Source organism: Harpia harpyja, chromosome 7, assembly GCF_026419915.1.
Source record: "Harpia harpyja isolate bHarHar1 chromosome 7, bHarHar1 primary haplotype, whole genome shotgun sequence".
NCBI classification, from domain to species: Eukaryota; Metazoa; Chordata; class Aves; order Accipitriformes; family Accipitridae; genus Harpia; species Harpia harpyja.
The window spans coordinates 35,697,597-35,717,449 of record NC_068946.1 but is presented as its reverse complement, the minus strand read 5'-3'; the positions used below and the strand labels follow the sequence as shown (position 1 = coordinate 35,717,449).

General features: G+C 38.7%; 1 protein-coding gene across 3 annotated transcripts in view; it reads right to left on the bottom strand.

Moving 5' to 3' along the window:
* Positions 1-19,853, bottom strand: part of STK39 (serine/threonine kinase 39) — a 108,175-nt gene that overhangs the window by 40,553 nt on the left and 47,769 nt on the right. For all 3 annotated transcript variants that reach the window (XM_052792944.1, XM_052792946.1, XM_052792945.1), the window contains 2 exons: positions 2,017-2,139; positions 1,860-1,892 (listed from right to left, as the gene is read on the bottom strand). In XM_052792944.1, coding sequence (XP_052648904.1) covers positions 1,860-1,892; positions 2,017-2,139 — 156 coding nt within the window. The remainder of the gene's footprint in view (positions 1-1,859; positions 1,893-2,016; positions 2,140-19,853) is intronic.

Genomic DNA, 19,853 nt, shown 5'->3' with positions numbered 1-19,853 from the left:
AAAAACCTTTTAAATACTTTCAGTAACACAGTCTAAAATATAGCTGATACCAGTAAAACTGCTATATTTCAATTACAGAGATACAAATGATAAGGCCTGTATTAAAGCACTGAGTGTAAGAGCTTTTAATCCATGTTGCATCAAAAGCTCCAATAACCTATTAAATAATATGTACAGAGTGAGAATACCAAGTTACTACTCATTATTTTTGTGTAACAGTTTTGGTTGTTAAGGAAGTCTTGCATCTACCCATCTGCAAAGAACTAGTAGCATATCAAAGCAGGCATCACAGCTCAGAGAACGTCTTTCACAGAGAAAAATCAGGAATACGGATATCTTTCACACTATCACTCCTCCCTCACACTATGATACCCTCCCCAGCCCCCAACTAACAATTATATTAAGTCTCAAGCAAAAAAGTGTATCCTACAGAGTACCTCAGGGTCCTCTACCCTATTATGATTTCATACCCAACTTGGCATATTGTCACCACTCACAGAAGCCTATTCAAAGGTTACAGTCAAGTCCTCCCAAAATAAAGACTTGCATCACAAATCTCATTTGATTGTTTTCCAACAGTTTCCCACCTTAAAGCTACTTTCAAAAAAAAAAAAAAGTGTTACACAAGATCTGTATTTTATTATCTGTGTATTTTAAACAAAAGTTAATGAATATTTGAAAAATTATTTAATCACTAAAAGGGGAGTTGATTTTTTTCTACTTCAATTAAGTTCCTTCCATTCATATAAACTACTGCTATTATTTCTGCATCTTCAACAGACCTGTTATTTCAGTGTATAGGAATGTGCAGCCCAAAGACCAACAGGCGCACACCAACAGTGACAAGCTGCACTAGTCTCTGTTCCAAGTCATCTTCTGGAGCATTTAGGAAAACAAAATCAACAAAAGTCTTCAAGCAGAGGCTTTTTTCTCCTTCATAAACTAAACAACTGATAATAAAAGTTACCTGTATAAACTGAATCACAAACTGCAGAACTCTCGATTTCTAAGACATAAAAAGACTGCCTGGTGAAAGTCCTTTTTTTTTTTTTTTTTTTTTTTTTTTTTTGTACTCAGCTTACATAAAACACCTCAGATGCTGAAGCACTATGTAAACTAGCTCTGCAACGGAAAGACTGGGGTCATCACAGGAGCTAACAGGACCAAACCTGGCAGGAAGGTGTTAGTCTTTCAGAAGATTTCTATGGCACCAATGAAAATCAGAGAATCTAAAATTGCAGGTGAAGTAGCAAGGGTCACCCACCCAAGGAACATTTTTAAGAGCATTTTGGCTGTAAGCCAGTAATCCTATTTAGCAATTATTTATAGCAGCAACGCTTCCAACACTCAGCACAGGGCCATGAAACTCAATATGGTATTTTATTCCTCTGAATTAATCTACTATGCCACAGGACTGAACTATTTTACTGTATATGGGATGAAGCATTTTAATTATAAGCTACATGTCATGATACAAATCCTAAGAAAGAAAAATTATTTGGAGATCTTCTGGCTACTCTGAAACAGCCATCATGACTCTGACAAAAAGACAGCAATTAGTGTGATCCAGTTATGAATATTCATTAAAAACAGCCAAATTACCTATCTTAACCAATTCTCCTAGGCATAAACATAACATGACTTTAAATTTTCTATCCATTTTATCCACTGTGTGCTCAAGTTAATTGTTACAGGCCCAGCTGCATACAGCTCTCTCCTCATAAGTACTTGCCACACAAGGCTGCAGAAAACTCTCCCACCTCAATTCACATTTTTAACAACAGAAATGAAAAAGAAAAAGAAATCACTTCACTCAAACACTTGGAAGAAAAAAAAAAAGTTGATAAAGACATTTTTACCTCTATGTTCTCCTCCTCTTTTACTCTTCGTGACTGGAAAACAAATGCAGTGAGATATGAGCTATACAGCTTTATGCATTAAAGATCCAGAAATACTAACAATTAACATTAAGACAGAATATCTTGCAGAGTGTAAATGTCTTGGCACAAAAGTTACCTTTTCCTGAGAAACAGCAGCTTTGCCTTCCTCGCTCTTCTCATCCATTTCATCATCACTCCATTCCCAGTCCCCATCTTCTGTTTTATGGAGGTGACCACTGGAACCTGGTACTCGTCTGACCTACCAAAATGTTAAGTGTTCACCTTTACACAAACATCTTCAGTCTTTATCCGTGTTCTGGTTAATCAGCAATTCTTCATTATTTTTATTCTATATGCTTTCATTAGTTTGCTGGAGGAGTCACTGGCATACTGGAATAATATCTGACCTCAGGGGTAATCCTTGAGCCAGTGGGAACAGCTAAGCTATGCAAAATTCATACAGGGAAACAGGGTTTGGATATATTTTACAACTGCTTAGGAACAAGCTCAAGTAGATGACAACTGCTTACTATGAATTAACCCTTGAAATGAAAGGATGTTATTCAAGGAAGAAGTTACAGACAAGGTTGTTCTTGGGACACAAGTCTTAAAAACTTTAATTGTTCTGCTATAAAGCTTTAAAATGTGTAAAGGCATTAAGGATACTTTAAAAGTAAAGTTAACCTTGTTTATAAAAAAAAAAAAAAAAAAAAAGAAAGCTGTGTGCAGCCTGAGAAGGTAGGCAGGCATGCACCACTCCTGTAGATCAAACAGTCTAACAAGGCTTAATAGGAGTATCCAGCAGCTAAATCTGAAAGTCAAATACTCTTCTGATGCCATCTTGCTCTTTTTCAGAGCCTGACAACACGCTTGTTTTCCCCTGGATCATGTTTAGCCTATTTGAGCAAAATAAAAGAACATCCAACAATTTTTCCCACACCTTGCTATGCATTTATGAGACTCATGAGATGGCTGGAAGCACAGCACAATAAGTAGCAGCCCCACTGGTGTTTGGATTAGAATCAGTTTCTCTAATTATTTCACATTACTGAACACACAGTTCCCACTGCACAACTTCAAATGTTCATACAGGTAAGCTCCCCAGCACTATAAATTTCTAAAGCTTAAAGCATATCCTTTTGAACTATAAAAAAGGAAAAAAAGTTATTCAGGAAAACAGCCTGAAAACATTGGTAAAAGAAAGAAAGGAACAAAGCATTAAGTGTCCACAGCACACAAAAGGGGGAAATAACTTGGCAGAAAAGCAGTTTCAGGCCAAGAACAACTGCTGAAGAAGACATCTAATAAAAATAACTTTAAAAAAAAAACAAAAACGAACTAGATGGTGTTAGCTCAAATTGTGTATCCTGTTTGCCAGTATCCACAGTAACATACAACAGCCTGGTTCAACTTTGGTTTCACAGATTCCTGTCTGGTGTTTTGATGTCTTGTACTGAAGTATACTGAGCACTGATTAACTTGGTTCTACCATCCTGACGGTTGGTGGCGGTGATGGAAACCCATTCTGCCAGCACACCTACCTCACAAAACAGGAAGAAGTAAAACAACAACAAAAAAAATTAAAGAAATATAAAATCTGATTTCTGACTAGAAATTTTTTTTTTCAACACAATGAAACTTACTTAAAGACTAAACTGATATTAACCTTGCTCTAAACCCCTCCAGTTACTGCAAACCACAATGTGAGGAGAGATGCAGCACGTGACAGCTTCCAGCTGCTTCTAAATCCCATCAGGTAGTACTTCAGCAAAAGATGTGTGGCATGAAAACAGTATAGGACACTAGCAGTCCGAGCTCATGAGCTTCTAGAGAACTGTGTGATGCAGATATTAATACAATTTTTCCAAAGCAGCTTTTCATAGAGAGCTAGGCACTTATGCTATTTCTCTACTGGATTTGGACCAAGCACAATTTGGAGCTGGCTAGCCTGACACCAGAACAGCAAGAGTGAGTATGAATTTAGGAGCCTTCTTTCAAAACCTTGGGCATACACAAGCAGGTATCTCAGTATCTGTCTGCACTCTTTACCTCTCTTCCTTCCTTCCTTCACTCCCCAAACACCCATCTGCTCCTCTCCCTTCCCTTTTGCACATATAAGACTAAACTAGAGGAAAGGGTGGTTTCCAGAACCTCAGCACATTTCTGTACTTTCTTCAGTCCTTATGATATTCCTCCCTTACATTTCTTCTCTGCACAGCCGAGTAAGAGTGCCCTGCTCAGTTTCTCCATATTTTATACTCCTTTATAACTGAGAAGAGGGGAAACCTGTGCAGGACACCAGGGGAATATCCTACTGCATCACTTGAAGGACAAATTCTGCACTATTTTCCCTGTTTCCCATACCAGGCTCCTAATGTACCAATTTTAGCTCTAGCTGCCTCAAAAAGCTTGGTACAAGAAGCTTGTGTGTGTTTGGGAGGGAGGACCAAGCAAAAGTCAACAGAAGCAGTAGCACAGCAATTTCTTACTCGACTGCAATCAGCTCAGGCACAATCAGTGGGCTCTTACTGTATACATCATCAGGGATTAGCACAGATACAAGGTAATCTAGTAGGCAATTTGCCTGGTGCTTGTGGATATAATTTATTATCCTTCAAGGAACAGTCCTGATGTAGGCTTTAGTTTAACAGCACGAGCATTTTCCCAACAGCTATACATGAACCTATGAGAAGACATCAACCACAACCAAAAGCACACTTTTCAAACAGAATAGAATAGAACAGTTTACGGACACAATCACACACTACATCATGCACTAATCAAAATCTCTTCTGCATCCATTTTCAGTTGTTCTGAAGACTTATTCTAACTAGAATGATTTTAATGGAGCTTAATGATGCTGGCAGAGAGTTATGGGAGAAAGCTTTACTGATGAAGATGGAGTGCATTTCAAGTTTTTAAGTAGATTGCCTTTTAATAAGCAATAAACAAACGGCTCAAGGAAAAAAAGTTACTGCAAAATAAAACATCCTGTTAAATTAAATTATTTTCTTGAAAGGTGTCTGAAGGCAGAAAAACAAAAGTTTAGACTTGTACTCTGTTTCAATCAGACTGATTCCCACCAACACACATATTCACAGGAAAGAAATAATAATTTCAGCTAGAGCAAAGTACCCAGCCTATTCAACTTTCAAAAACGTGAAGTTGTTGTCTATGACATTTTTTTATTGGTGGGTGTGCTTAACACTTGCATTACGTCACAAATTAGTTTGCACAATTTTTGATTAACAGTGGCTTTGCTCAGGCTCAGTTCTGGTTAAAGCCACAAAGACTCGGTCACATAGGGAGGGCATGTACCCTAGGTGCAGGACAGAGCAAGAGCAGCGTACCATGTCTGCAAATAAATTAATTGTCTCTTCAGTTATCATAAACCTATATAACTCTAATATCACATATTAAATGGAAATATATTAGCTTAAATTTCTGTTGTAATAGAAACTTATCTACTTATCATAACAGACTTGATAGTAGTATAGCACTGCTTCTCTTCAGATTTCTAGTCTTTTCCAGAGCACATTCATTAAAATGCATATAGGTAGTAACACATGTGAAGTTATTTTAGGAGACAGCTAGCATTTTACCACATTCAGCTCATATTAATAAAAAGCAAAAATACACCAGAAGAAGTAAATTAATAAAACCTACATTATACAGCTAAAGCTTTTTAGGCTTTGAATTTGGCACAGCCAGAGAACCACTTTAAATGGCTAAGGTAAGAAAACTGGGACAATCTACTAGTTTGCTACTGTGGGAAGAGACAATCCCAAGATGTCCACCAGGGCTGCACTGGGACCTACCTGGTGGTACAGTGAACAGATTCAACCCACCAGCCTGGGAAAAAAACTAGTCTATTCTTTTCTTTTCTAAACAAGTTTTTTTTACAGGATTTGTAGGTTAAATCAGCCCATCTTGAGGTCAAATAGCAAAGACTGTAAGCAAAGAGGCAGAAGCAAAAGGGGCAGTGAAAGGGAAGTTGGATCATCTCGTTTTGGCAGCAGCAATCCCTCAGGATCCTCAAAATCACATACTCTGAAACCCTTACAATGCAGCATCGTGACTGGAGTGCACAATCTGCCATACCAAGTCTCCTCAAGCTTTTATTTGTGTTCCTACTCTTGTGCAGATGACCCAGTTGAAAAATTAACATGGAACATAGTTAGCTTGCAGCCAAATCAGCTTTTTAATTTAGCTGATCATGAGCTAGCACAATCGCTACAGCCTGCACAAGAGGAAGAGCTAGAATATCATTTTCAGTAGTTGCCCCAATCATCTGTGGTAGGAAAGCATTATAAATGCCCAAGAAGTGATACAGACATAAATATGAACAGGGAGCAAATATATACAGACACAGCATACATTTGTCTCCACTCCCTTTTGTGAGCATGCTAGTTTAAGTTCTTTAAATCTGTCACACAATCTTTTGTCATTCCTTCTTGTTTTATTCAGCCTAAATATTAGGCTTTCAGTATTAGGCTCCGTATTTTTTCTTCCCTTCCTACGTGCAAACACTATAAACATACCATTGGCTTTTCAGTATTAAAAAAAACCTTTTCATAAACATCTTTGCAGCTTTTTCATCATGAATTAATTTATACAATCAACATTACACACCAGCACACTTGGGGGGGAGGGGGGGGGAGGCAAAGTAAAAAAACCTGCATCCAGTACCTTTTTACAGGTACCTCATATAAATACCTCTTCATGAAAAAAAAAACCACGAATAGCATAATGCTGTTATTTTATTTTCTGAAACAGAAACAGTAGCATAGAAAAACATTTTATAGTTTGGATACAAACTTCATTGGTATCAAATATTTCAGTAAAAAGGACAATTTTACTTCAGGAAGACTAATTGGTATTTTCTCATATCAACATATTATTTGTACTTTCAGAAGGGATGCATCTAGGATAAGCATTTAAGCATTGTAATGACAATTGCAGAGTTTGGAGACCACAGTAGCACCACATTAGGTATGAATCAGCTGTAGGGGTCACCACCCACTGCAATATTCATACAGTTTATTTGACTATGATCATCTGTAAGAGTTTAAGAATGGTCATAATCAATCCAACCAATAAGCTCCAGCATTGACCATTTGTATCTTTGTTTAGAAAAGAAAAAGTAAGCATGAAGGCAGGCCTCCAGCACTTTATGTATTCCCCCAACTTCTAGTAATCCTTTTTTTCATATTATGTTTGCTTTATCAAGACAAAGACACTTTAAATAATGTTAAAAGTCCTAAGACCTTTTGACAACCATGGGATAAAATTAAAGCCATTCTGTCCCTTAAAGAAACAGAATCTTCTTAAACACTTTTCTTTGGCCACCAAACACTTGTCTTTTGTGCTACCCCAAGTCCTAGTTTGCTAGGATGCAATGTATCTTCTGCTCTAACTTTTTTTTTCCCTGTCCCACAAAACAGCGCAGAATTAAAGTGAGCTCATTTTTATAAAGGTATGCCAAGTCGCTATACTAAAATCTTCAGAAGATTTTCACTTCAACACAGTCAGGTCTTTCCAACCTTTTGGATTACTCTTGAAGTGTTCGTCACAGAGTGTCATAAAGTTCTATATCCCTTTTGTCCTTACAGGCCTAAATAACCTTCAACACAGGAAAAACCTTTTCCAGCAAGTATACTAAAGGCCATTGTAACAGGCCTGTGAGGAGATGGAAAAAAAAAAAGAGAAAAAGAAACAAAGATAAGCAATCACTCAGCAGTACCACTGGTGCAAGTTGTTCTGTGAGAAATGCATCTTCATCAGGGTGGAAACAAAGTCTGTTTCTCTAGATGACATTCTCACATACTTTACTGTTTTGATTGTTTCTTTTCAATTTACAAGAACAGGTGTGCAATACACAGAAGTATTTTGCTGAAGAATAGTTATATACATACATGTACTGAACTGTAGCCTGTTAAGCACTCCCATTGCACAATACACAACAGGAATCTGTGCCTCAGGTATCAAGCATTTGTAGCAAAACATCACGGTATGCCCATCGGGCCAGGGGGGTGGGGAGGGAAGGAGACGATTAACCCATTTTCTCCCATCAAATAGTCCCCTATGGCAAAGCTTAAAAATTCTCTCCTTTGGTGGTGGGCAGCTTAAGCTACTCTTTGAAATGCTGCAGCTTGTAAAAGTTAATGAAAACGCTGCAATGGGCCAACACAAAAATCACTACATAGAAATGATGAGGAGAGTTCATGGGGACTTGATGGCTTACATAACACTCAACTGTTACCTAAAAAATAAACTAGAAGGCTACTGATGGAAGGCTATAGAAAGCTGTGTTCACCACTGCACAAAGTATTCATCTGTGCTTTGCCAATAATCTCAGCCTCACTGGCTCACTGCAGGAACCCATGGAAAAACTGATAGAAACAGCAGCAGATCTGAAGAGATCACAGAGACAGCAACAACATCATCAAGATACTTTCAAACAGTAAAGATATCCCTACGCAAGTTCAGAGAGAAAATGCAACATGATGAATGCCTCAGAGGGCATCTCAAGTCCCACTTAAAGAATCTCTTGTATTTCTGACAGAATTTGACTCCCAGCTCTGCTCAACAAAAGTGTTTTTGAAATGTAAGTTGAAGGTACACTTCACAAATATGGACATTAAGAGTTTTTCTACCCTCAAAATAAAGTGCTAAAGGAAACTAATGTGAATGAACAGTGTCAAGTGTATGCAAGACAGACTGTTCATCCCAACTTCTACTATTACTCTGGGAGGGAAAAGAATTACCTGAAGACAAGAAGGAAGGAAATTCAAACCATGCTTATCTTGGAGATTTGAAGACATAACTTAGGAATGAGTACTGCATAGCTCTCAAAGGACACCATACAGTGATCAAGAAACAAAGAAAGCCCAGACTTCATGCCCTGTTTATCAACGTTCGATGAGATTCAATTACACTTTACCCTTGAGAGAACAGATAAACCTCTCTTTTCTTCTGATTTTATTTTACAGTCAAGTATGGCATTTCCCTCATATGACCTGTCCTTCAAAGAATGCACTATGTTCTTCCTGATTCATGCTATCTCAAACTCCTGTTGTTTATATAGACAGTTTAAGTGTCATCTTTTTATGTCCCCTTTTTCTTTCTATGGGGGGATTTTTAAGACTGTGTCATGGGTTGACCCTGGCTAGATACCAGGTGCCCACCAAAGCTGCTCTATCACTCCCCCCTCCTCAGCTGGACAGGGGAGAGAAAATACAACGACCTCTTCAGCTGGACAGGGGAGAGAAAAATACAATGAAAGGCTCGTGGGTTGAGAGAAGGACAGGGAGAGATCATTTACCAATTACTGTCACAGGCAAAACAGACTCGACTTGGGGAAATCAGCTTTTTTTTTTTTTTTTTTATTACCAATCAAATCAGAGTAGGATAACAAGAAATAAGACCTAAATCTTAAAACACCCTCCCCCCACCCTTCCCTCCTTCCTGGGCTTAACTTTACTCCTGAGTTCTCTACCTCCTCCCCCACCACCAGTGCAGGGGGATGGCGAACGGGGGTTGTGGTCAGTTCGTATACACACGCTGTCTCTGCTGCTCCTTCCTCCTCACAGGGAGGACTCTTCACACTCTTCCCCTGCTACAGTGTGGGGTCCCTCCCATGGGCTGCAGTTCTTCATGAACTGTTCCAGCATGGGTCCCTTCCACGGCGTGCAGTCCTTCAAGAGCACACTGCTCCAGCATGGGCTTCCCATGGGGCACAAGTCCTGCCAGAAAATCTGCTGCAGCATGGGCTCCTCTCTCTCCACAGGTCCACAGGTCCTGCCAGGAGCCTGCTCCAGCATGGGCTTCCCACAGGGTTACAGCCTCCTTTGGGCATCCACCTGCTCTGGCATGGGGTCCTCTACAAGATACAGGTGGATATCTGCTCCACCATGGACCTCCATGAGCTGCAGGGGAACAGCCTGCCCCACCATGGTCTTCATCACAGGCTGCAAGGGAATCTCTGCTCTGGCGCCTGGAGCACCTCCTCCCCCTCCTTCTTCACCAACCTGGGGGTCTGCAGGGTTGTTTCTTTTACATATTCTCACTCCTTTCTCCCAGGTGCAGTTGCACAGCAACATTTTCCCCTTATTAAATATGTTATCCCAGAGGTGCTACCACCGTCACCGATGGGCTCAGCCCTGGCCAGCTGCAGGTCTGTCTTGGAGCTGGCTAGCATTGGCTTTATTGGACATAGGGGAAGCTTCTAGCAACTTCTCACAGAAGCCACACCTGTAGTCCCCTGCACTACCAAAACCTTGCCACACAAACCCAATACAGACTGTAAACATTATTTGGCAACTGCATCCATGGTTTCTATCATAATGACATATTGATTGCAAATTCACAATTCAGCCTGCTGGAGAGAAGACATCTCTGCAGATCTCCATATGCAAGCCTAAAATTGCCAGTGGACTTCAGTCCAACTTCCCAATCTCTCATGTCAGTGCTGAAATTGGCAGAAAAGTCCAGCAACATAACGGATGCTCATCCTCAAATGACATTAGCAATTAGTGCTATAGGTAGTTTGAATTCCGTATGCTCATTCAGATCGTTTGCTCCAGATTAATTTGTTCTGACCACATGGTAAAGGACCTTTCATTAGTCTTCTTACAAGCTAGCGTAAGATGGGTTATCTTGAGCGGTACTAGCCTAGGACCAAAATTAATTTCTGAAGTGCTGGATGAACAGGGAAGAAAAGGCAAATGGAAGGTAAGAACAACAGTTTAACGCTGTTCCTAGCAAGAATATACAACAGGGGTTGTATTTGGAATTTTGTAAATACCTGGAATTTCATTACTGGTTATCATTTGAGATACCACTAGAAGACTGATATCAAAGGCAGCATGCTTGTACTTCACCCTAATGATTACAGCATTACAGCAGTTGAGAATATTCTATAGATTTCTCCTGATACCCTGCTACAGGCCTCAAATTTTACAGAAGGAAATAAAGAAGCAGACAAATGAAGTGATTTATCCAAGGCCACAAAGCAAATCCAAGACAGAGCATGGAATTGAAACAAACTTCTTGCATCTCTACAAAAATAAGGAGGAATTTCTTTTACATTGCAAGCGGTAGCTATACAAGTGCAATTTCTCCACCAGCTTTAGTCAAAATACACAGCATCGACAGCTCTTTATGCTAGGATTATATCTCTCTCTGTAAGTATTTCAAAGGGAAACAAGTTAAAACATGCTCAATTCTAATTTGGGTTTTATTGTTTTAAAAACCTAAATGCTCCTTCCAAAATAGGAACTAAACTGAATCATAACTTTAGCTAATAAAGAAAACAATGAAAGCCTGCAGCCTTACAAAGACAAATTAACACATATTAGAAAACATATTTCACATAAATCAGAAGAGCACCAGGGAATAAAAAATGAATTTGAATGACTGGAATTTAAACTGCACCCAACACAAAAGCAGCTCAGAACATTGTAATCTACAACCAAAAGCAGTTTATAAGAGGAAAAACTTAACAAGCCACTGCCAACATTCTTCCACAGCTGCGGAAGAAAGACATTACGAACATCAGCTACAACAGAGAATGCTTGGAGAGTTTAGTGAGTGAAAAATATCATGACTACCACAAAAATATTAAGCATCATATTATTATTGTTGTTGTATATGTTGTTGCTGGTTAAAGCTCATTCCAGTGTACAGCAGTCACAAAGATTTACAAATAAATTGAGCTGCTCACAGAACTATTTGTCCTTACCCTTTATAAACTAGGATACAGATAATATAACATTCCCAGCCAACAATAGCATGCATCAGCTTTCCAGGAGAATGTCTGCTTAACCAGATGAACAGGGCAACTGTAAATCCCATTCATCGAAGGTTAGCCCAAATCAGCCTGACAGAGAACTCCAGCATCAGAATGCAGAAGCTGCCCACATTTCCCAAAGCTTGATGAAAAGCAGGCTACAGCACAAGGAAGCAAAACATAAATTGTTGTCTTCTAGGCACTGACGTGCTTGCTATATGTAGATGTTAGGGACTGGGGAAAGAAGAATCTATTATTCATCACGGATTCTTTTGCTTCTGCAATCTCTTTACAAGTTTATTTTTGTAGGGTGACAAGGAAGGGAATGAACATTTTCTGAATATTAAGATCCTCCTTATTGACAACTACTCAAAACTGCAAAGAACTGGGCCCACTTACAGATTTAGTATTTTATTTCAGTGTCTAATTTTAAAAAAACATAAAAAGGACACACTGCGGGATACCAACACATACACACATAAAACATTACTGCAATTCATACATGGTACAGCCCATGATCTAGACCACATTAAAAATCCATTGTCTCAGTAAGAGTAATATTAGGCATCTATTGTCTTTTTCCTCATTCTACAAGAAGATGACTGAACTAGTAATCTTGATTTTCCCACTACCTCAATTATTTAAGCTATTCCTATTAAAGTCTCTGGCAAGTGAGTATTTGGGATGCAGTCCTGGGTAGATTTAAAACATTTTTAACTCCGCTCCACAAAAGAGTACAGTGACCTGAAAGTATGGTAAATAAGATGCATTTGTGTAAGAAAAATTGATGGCATTAATGAGCATTAAACAATTCAGTAACATGGAAGGTGCCTTGCCGCCCTCTACGTATAGGTAACTTAGAGCCCAAATGTAATTTGTTCCTGCATTCCTGGAGAGAGGCAAATGTGTAGACCCCACCCATTTAAAACACATCTGCAAAAGTCTTTGTGGAACCCTGACACTGTTCCCTATTAATTTTTAGCTAGAGAATAGTCAGTGCTGTTCTCCATTTTTTGTACTTGCATGTCTACAGAAGGCAACCCATACCTTTTTTTTCTTTTTTTTTTTTTTCTAAACACACATCCTTCTGGAAGTACTGCAGTCCAACAAATCAACTAGCTTAGCTTTTTCTGGAGATAAAATTGTCTTTTATTTTACCACTGATGCCCTTCAGCTACATCTGCTAGTACAGTATTCAAGATACACACAATCCCACATGCCCCTGAGAGCAGGAATGACAAGGTGGTTATTTAAACACCTCATGTTTTCCATTTTCTGCAGTCCATCCTAGTAAAAGCCCAGATTTGACTTTCAGGCAGAAAAGAGAAAGACAAGTCAACTGATGCTGTATATCTTCGCCTTTCCCTTAGACTGTAGTAATGGTTCTTACAGAGGACAGGACTCCCAGGACTTCCCATATGGAAGATATGCTGAATTACTCTTTAAAATGCCAATATTACTTGGTAATTGATAAGGTGAAGTTTTTTGCATAACCAAGCCACCCCCCCCGCTTTATTTTTTTTTTTTTTTTAAATCAGAAGTTCCCAGAGTGTCACTTCTCATACAACTTCATGAGAAGTATTTACAATGCCAGTTACCATGCCAGTTATTTTATAGGAAGAACAATGATGAGAAACAGGACATTACTGAACACAGTTTTGGTTCTAGCGCAACATTTTGCTCTGTGTATTTTTCTCTCTCAAAAAAAAAAAAAAAAAAAAAAGAGAGACCAGTTCCTTCCATACACATCTTAAACCTGTAGGGCAATCAGATTTTATAATTTTTACCCTTAGCCATCTTGCAAACCTTTCCTGAATGTTTCCTAAGATACAAAAGCAAATTTCAATCCCCACCCCTATGCATTTATTTGCATTCCAATACAATGGAGGAAATCAACATATCATCACATTTATCCAATCATGGCACAAGCCTTTTGCTTAAAACAGTTACACATTTAATCACAGCTTAGCACTTGAGGTAAAAGGCAGACCATGGAAAAGTCACTTTCTACAATATATATTCATGCAAAAGAACATCAGGTTTTTTGTGTAAGAACACTCACACTGTAATCACATTTTAGAAAAAAAAAAAATCATAATCTGAGGTCGAAGACAGAGCATGAATTCCCACAGGTACACATCATCATTTGTTCAAGAGTTGAGCTACTTCCTCAAGAGAAGGCTAGTCCCCATCCAACCCATTCTCACAGGTCATGAGAACATCCTAATCCCTTCACTGCTGGCTATTCTTATATTCCCCTGAGTTCATCATAATGTGAGGTCTCATTTTTATTCTGATGCTCAAGCCACAAAAATTCTGCAAACCTGCATTTGCTTTATGCAATCGGGAACCTTGTTTTTCTCACCAGGACTTAACGCAGACTATTGTTATTAATGGGATGTACCACTACCTTTCTGAAACAATGCCCTGGCATTTCTGCTTTGTAGTACTCAAAAGGTGTTAAGATATCACAGTAATTTGGTGTCAGCGACCCCTCCTCTTAAGCCACTCTGCATACTGCAAATACAATCATGGGGGAAAAAAACCTTCCTCTTAGTCTTTCTTTGTTTTTCTCCTACCTGAAGAAGTTAGACAGAACTTTAAGTGTTTCATATTCATATGCAGGAAGGGGGTGGTGGTGGTGTTGGCTTTTTGAGGGGGGTTTTTTGGTTGGTTGGTTGGTTTTTTGGTTGGATTTTGTTTTGGTTTGGGTTTTTTTGAAGTGCAGGCAGGCCTAAGACACTGCTTTGACAGCAAGAATTTAATCTGGCATAGAAACTAGTTCTGGGATAACTGCAACTGGCCTATCAGGACCAGACACTAATCTTAAACTCTCAGAATAAAAATCGAGATGTGCAAGCCATGACTCAAGACTACATAAGCCCCTTCCCTTTACAAGAACTATGGAGGTTTGTTGCATTACACCTTTTGTGGTATGAAGAGATTCAAGTCCTCTACTTCACTGCCCACAACCACATGCCACTGAAACTTTCCTGGGGGAAAAAAGTCATGTATGCAGAAAAGGATAGGTAAGGCTGGTCATGAACCCTGAAAATTTGCAAAGTTACCATTCATACTCCACATCAAATTAATTGTTATTACTTCTCTACATTGTACAACCACGCTTAGGTTTTGTCCAAACTGCTGACTGAAAGGACACATATGATTTAAGGCTTTGCAGTTCCTTTAGACATGTCTTTAGACATTTCTGGTATGTATAATTCCCTATGTAAAACAACAGAACTTTTTGACTCAAGAATATAGGGAAGCTCTTGGGAAAAAACAATGTTATTTGGTGTACGTTATCTCCCATGCCCTAAAGTCTCAGTCCGAAGGGTTTGAATTTCAGTATTCCAAGGTGACCTTACCGTGGGAGGAGATGAGGTGCCATTAGCACTGCAGGTGGTATGTCCTGAGTCAGTAAAAGCAAGAGCAGAGAATATTCTCGCATGTATATGTTATCTCACTAGAAAGATACAGAAACATCAAATCCTTCAATTCCAAGTCAAATGCAACTGGTGTCCACAAAACACGTCAACACTGAGAGAAACTGTTATCAATTTAAAATTTTGCATTATAATAATGGCCAAAAATATTTCATTTACTTTGGGGTCACGCTTTCATAAATCATGTTTTAATCTCTCAATCATGTTCTTCAAAAATTTAAACTGCACCTCTGTTGGAATTAAAATATATATTCACGGCTATCCAGCACACCCTTCCAAAGGAGCTATTTGTTGTTTGCCCTACAGTGCACAATGTCATGTTTATGGAACATTTATAATTACCTTCAATGAAATAAGTCAACATGGAAAATCTGAGTCACTGATTTGTGCAAATATTTGTTTCTTCCTTAATGCAGCACAAAGTATTGCAAAAACTGAAAAGGCACCTAAGTCATGTAAGAATTGGAGATACAGGAATTCACCATTTTTGTGTAAATTACCACTTCTACTCACTATTGGAATCAATTACACTGGCAACTTACAGTCAAGAAATGTAAGATCATTACATTTTCTTTCATGAAAGAGTACTGCATAAAGGAGATTGATAATTCCACATTGAATAGGACTTCTTCAGCGCTCTCTACTGGTTCTTGAAGAGCACCCTTTTAAGGGATAATACAGCACAAGTCAACAAAGAACAGAAATCTGGTTTTTGTTTTGTTTTGTTTTTTAAAGAAAAGACCACTTGCTTTAAATATTTCTGAAGCTGGTTTGTTTTTATAGCCAAACACAAATAGTATCGTGCTCACATGATGACAAGTGTGACACCCAAGGGCAGGGCCATCAATTAAGACTGGCTTGAAATCTTACCTCACTCACAGTTTAGAAATGGAATACAGTAGAGCTATCAGTGAGAGGGAAACAAAGCCATTAAAAGCTGAAGGGAGAAGGGAGGAGGGAGCACATTCCTGCTTCTCTAGAGGAAATGCTGAAAAATGGGTACAGATGCTCACTGTACCAACTCCTCACCCACTCTGGGGGATTAATTCCCTGTCCAAAGCCCTCCTGCTTTCACTCTTTCACTGTGTCTTCTCTTGCTGGGATAATGCTGCTTAGAGACAGCAAAATGTGGCAGATCGAACTAGAAACACTATTTTGTCACCTAATCATCTTGTAAACAAGTGCAGGTAATTTTCTGCACTCCTAATTCTGCCTTCCAAAACCATGAGGTTTTACATAAATACTGCAACATACTTATTATCTCTGTTTCAGCCTGAGTCCAAAATTTTAACCTGATTTTTTTTTTGGAGAAATTGCAGTGTTTTGCAGAAATCCCAGTAACACGGCAAATGTGCAACTTTAGCAATTCAGTATGATTTTTTGTTTTCAGACATTATTTCTCCATTTATTAGTTCCACTACATAAATTTTATTACTGAATGTTATTAACTGCAAATTACTCTTTAATTCACATTTTAACAATAGTCCTTTCAGGCATGAATGTGTACCTGTGCTGAAGCTGATGTTTTCAGTTAATTGTGCAGAGGAGTTGCATTGTTTCTCAAAAGTAACACTTCACCTCAAAAACAAGGAATCCCAAATGGTCTTTCAGGCATGAACTGATGGCTAATTCATACATGCAAAGAGAGGCTCTTTTATATCCTCTTTCTTTTCCCTGTCTGCCCCGCTCCTCCCCCCCAATCAAATTAAGGTGTTAAGGCCACAAAGGTACCTGAAGGTATCAAAGGAAGCCAATAAAAAAATACAGCAAATTGGCAAAGTAACTTGATACTCTGAAAGATTAAGTATAAAGATAAAGATCCAGATCTTTAGAGCTTCTGGTTATCCTTCCTGGCTGCTCAGATGAATGGGCATCACGATGGTGAATCACTACTAAAAGGCTTTCTGTTAGAGGGATCACTGGATCCTCCTTTTATAATCAGCATTTTCCAGTTCCACCATCCTTTTCTATCATCCAAGCTGTTTACTTTCTTAAAATGACCAGAGGCGAAAAGAAAGAAGACAAATACAGCCTCACGTAGAGCTTTCATTACTCAGTAGTAGTAGACTCATTATAAGGTGGGTTTCACTGCCAGCAATATGGTCACATTAAAGAATATTTAGGAAAATAGTCTACTACTGTAGAATTCAAAGAAGAATTTACTATGATTTTCACTTACTTTCAAGCTCAAAGGCTTGAAAATACCATTTCAAGGTGAAATTCTGATTTCTTCCCGTTTCTATTTTCTACAATGTTTCCATTTACTTATGCACGTAAGGAAATTACTGTAATATACATTCTACATTCCACACAGATTTTAAAGAGACCTAAGCTTATTCAAGACATTTAAAAAAAAAAATTAAGGCAATCGAAATGAAAATTTGAGTGTAGTTCTCCAAGAAGTTATAAATTAACATGAAAATAATGAACATAAATGTGCAATTTTTATAAAATCCAATTTTATAAAACCCCAGTGTTTATATTTTAGTTAGCTATCAAGCAGCAGCATGCATTCAACCAGGCTATAGCATTTCAAATCACAGACACAGAGCTGCTCCTAACTGAGCAGAGCTCTCCCAAGCCTGCGTGACTTTACAGGAAGGACTGAACCCTGCTCGCTGCGCTGCGCTTTATATGCGGCTGCCCTCTGCTGTCTGTGACTCCCACACAGCACAGCTGGGATGCACACATCTTTGTTCACCCAGTTGACTTTTTTCCCCTTTTGCTTCCTATAACTTTACGTTTACCTGCAGACGCACAGTTTGAATAATCTTCTTGTGGAACTGCTTTTCAGTGCTAAACAGAAACTGGACTCTGCATACGAACTTTTACTATCCCAGTCCATCTTTCTGCTCTGCTAGCCTTAAACTACCTGTTCTGCTTAAAACCTTGAAGTTTTCAGCTCCAGCCATAATTTTAACTTCTTGAGAGAAGAGCACTTTTCAGCTAAATTAAGTCCTCCGTAATACCACTGGGTAGCACAATCTCAAGGATGTCCTGCTTCACCTGTACTTCCCTTGCAGTCCTCCCCAGGAACTTCAAGAATATCACCAGTATCAGGCACAAGCACAGGGGGGCGAGTGTCAAAACAAATAGCATGTAATTTTTTTGTGCTGTACTTCTAAAAGCTTTACAAGGTCTAACCAGGAAAACATATTTACTTTTCACTTTCTTCAGAGTGTTGGGCCTGGGCTCCTTTTCTTTTTTCCCCCTCCCTTCAATTCATTTTTTTTAAAACTAGGAAGGCTAAAGATTTAACTTCTCCATATGAAAGCAAAAATTCTCACATAGCTATTCCATTAGTCTTTCAGCAAATGGTAACAGATGGCAATGCTGCTTCTGAGCCACCTTGTGTTTACAAAATCCTCTTTGTAATTCATCTCCCTGCGTGACCTTCCTGACAAACTTCCCCAAAATATACAAAATCACACGTAACACACACTTCCACATCCTCCCAAAACTCCTCATTACTTTTATGAGCAAAGACAGGCAGAAAGGCTTCTTTTACCACCTTGCTCAAGACAGCACAGTGGGAAACCTCATGACACTAAGGCGATCCTAGCAAGCCAGCTGTGGCTACCTGCACTGACAAAATACTGGATTTGGCCTATAGACTAGGAATAGATATAATAGCAACTAATTCCATTGAGTCACTTTTCACTTAGGACACTGTTTCAAATCCAAGAGAGGCAATCTGGTTTTGGATGTCATGCGAGTGAAGCGTTTGAGGCTGCACTTCTCAGAAGGCAAACAGGTAAAACCAGCACCCTCCTCCACATTCTCAGCAACAGACAGAAAACCAAATCATTAAAAAACAGGACAATAAAATAGGATTATCTTCTGGCTAGTTACAAGACTTACTTCCGGATCAAAGAACCTACCACCAGCACCACGCACACCTGGACTTCTTTATCCTGTCTTGATTCTTTAACCGGGAGTCTGTCAACAGCACCTTTAAGAATATACTACACTTGCATTTCACAGTAATGAAACCCTCCTCCAGTACTGAAAGTTTCAATAGCTTAGATAAATGCCAAATATTTAAAGCTACTGGTCTAATCAGAAAAGTTCTCATTATACACCAGCCTCATGTTAGTCCATGTTCTAGACATTTTTGAACAAGTCAACAGGTCATGAACACAACATTAGCTAATGAGCAGATCAATGCTGTTACACAAGAGACAGTGACTCACTCACCACACGAATGCGTTCTGAAGTTGAACCATGATAGCCCATGAACTGGAAAATACTATCCAATACCAAAGAGGGTTACTTTTTAATGATTAAGATGAATCATGTGTGAGCTTTTAAACCCTACCATAACAAGTAATAAAAGTTACTGTAAAGATGCTTTCCGTTATCTGAAGTACAAAAGGCACTCAGTTGAGCCAACTATTCCGTAGTTTGTTTTAAAGCTTGTCTATTCTGTACTAGATTAGCTCTATTTGAAATGGCACAAAATCCAATCTCACAAACTCTATACAGATGGTGAAAGCACTGATGAAAGAAAGGATGGATAAACCCACATACTGTATGAAGTTCCTTGTATCTTATGGCACAACTGCATTTAAGTATACCTGGCAGAAATACTGACAGCAATCTTTTTCCTTTATCTGAATTGTTAAAACAAAACTGATGCAACTGCATGTGCCTGCCCCTTAAAACACTTTCCACTTCTACTACCCACTAACAAAGGCACTGCTTTCTGATTATGTGAATTTTTGTCAAATTTGCATT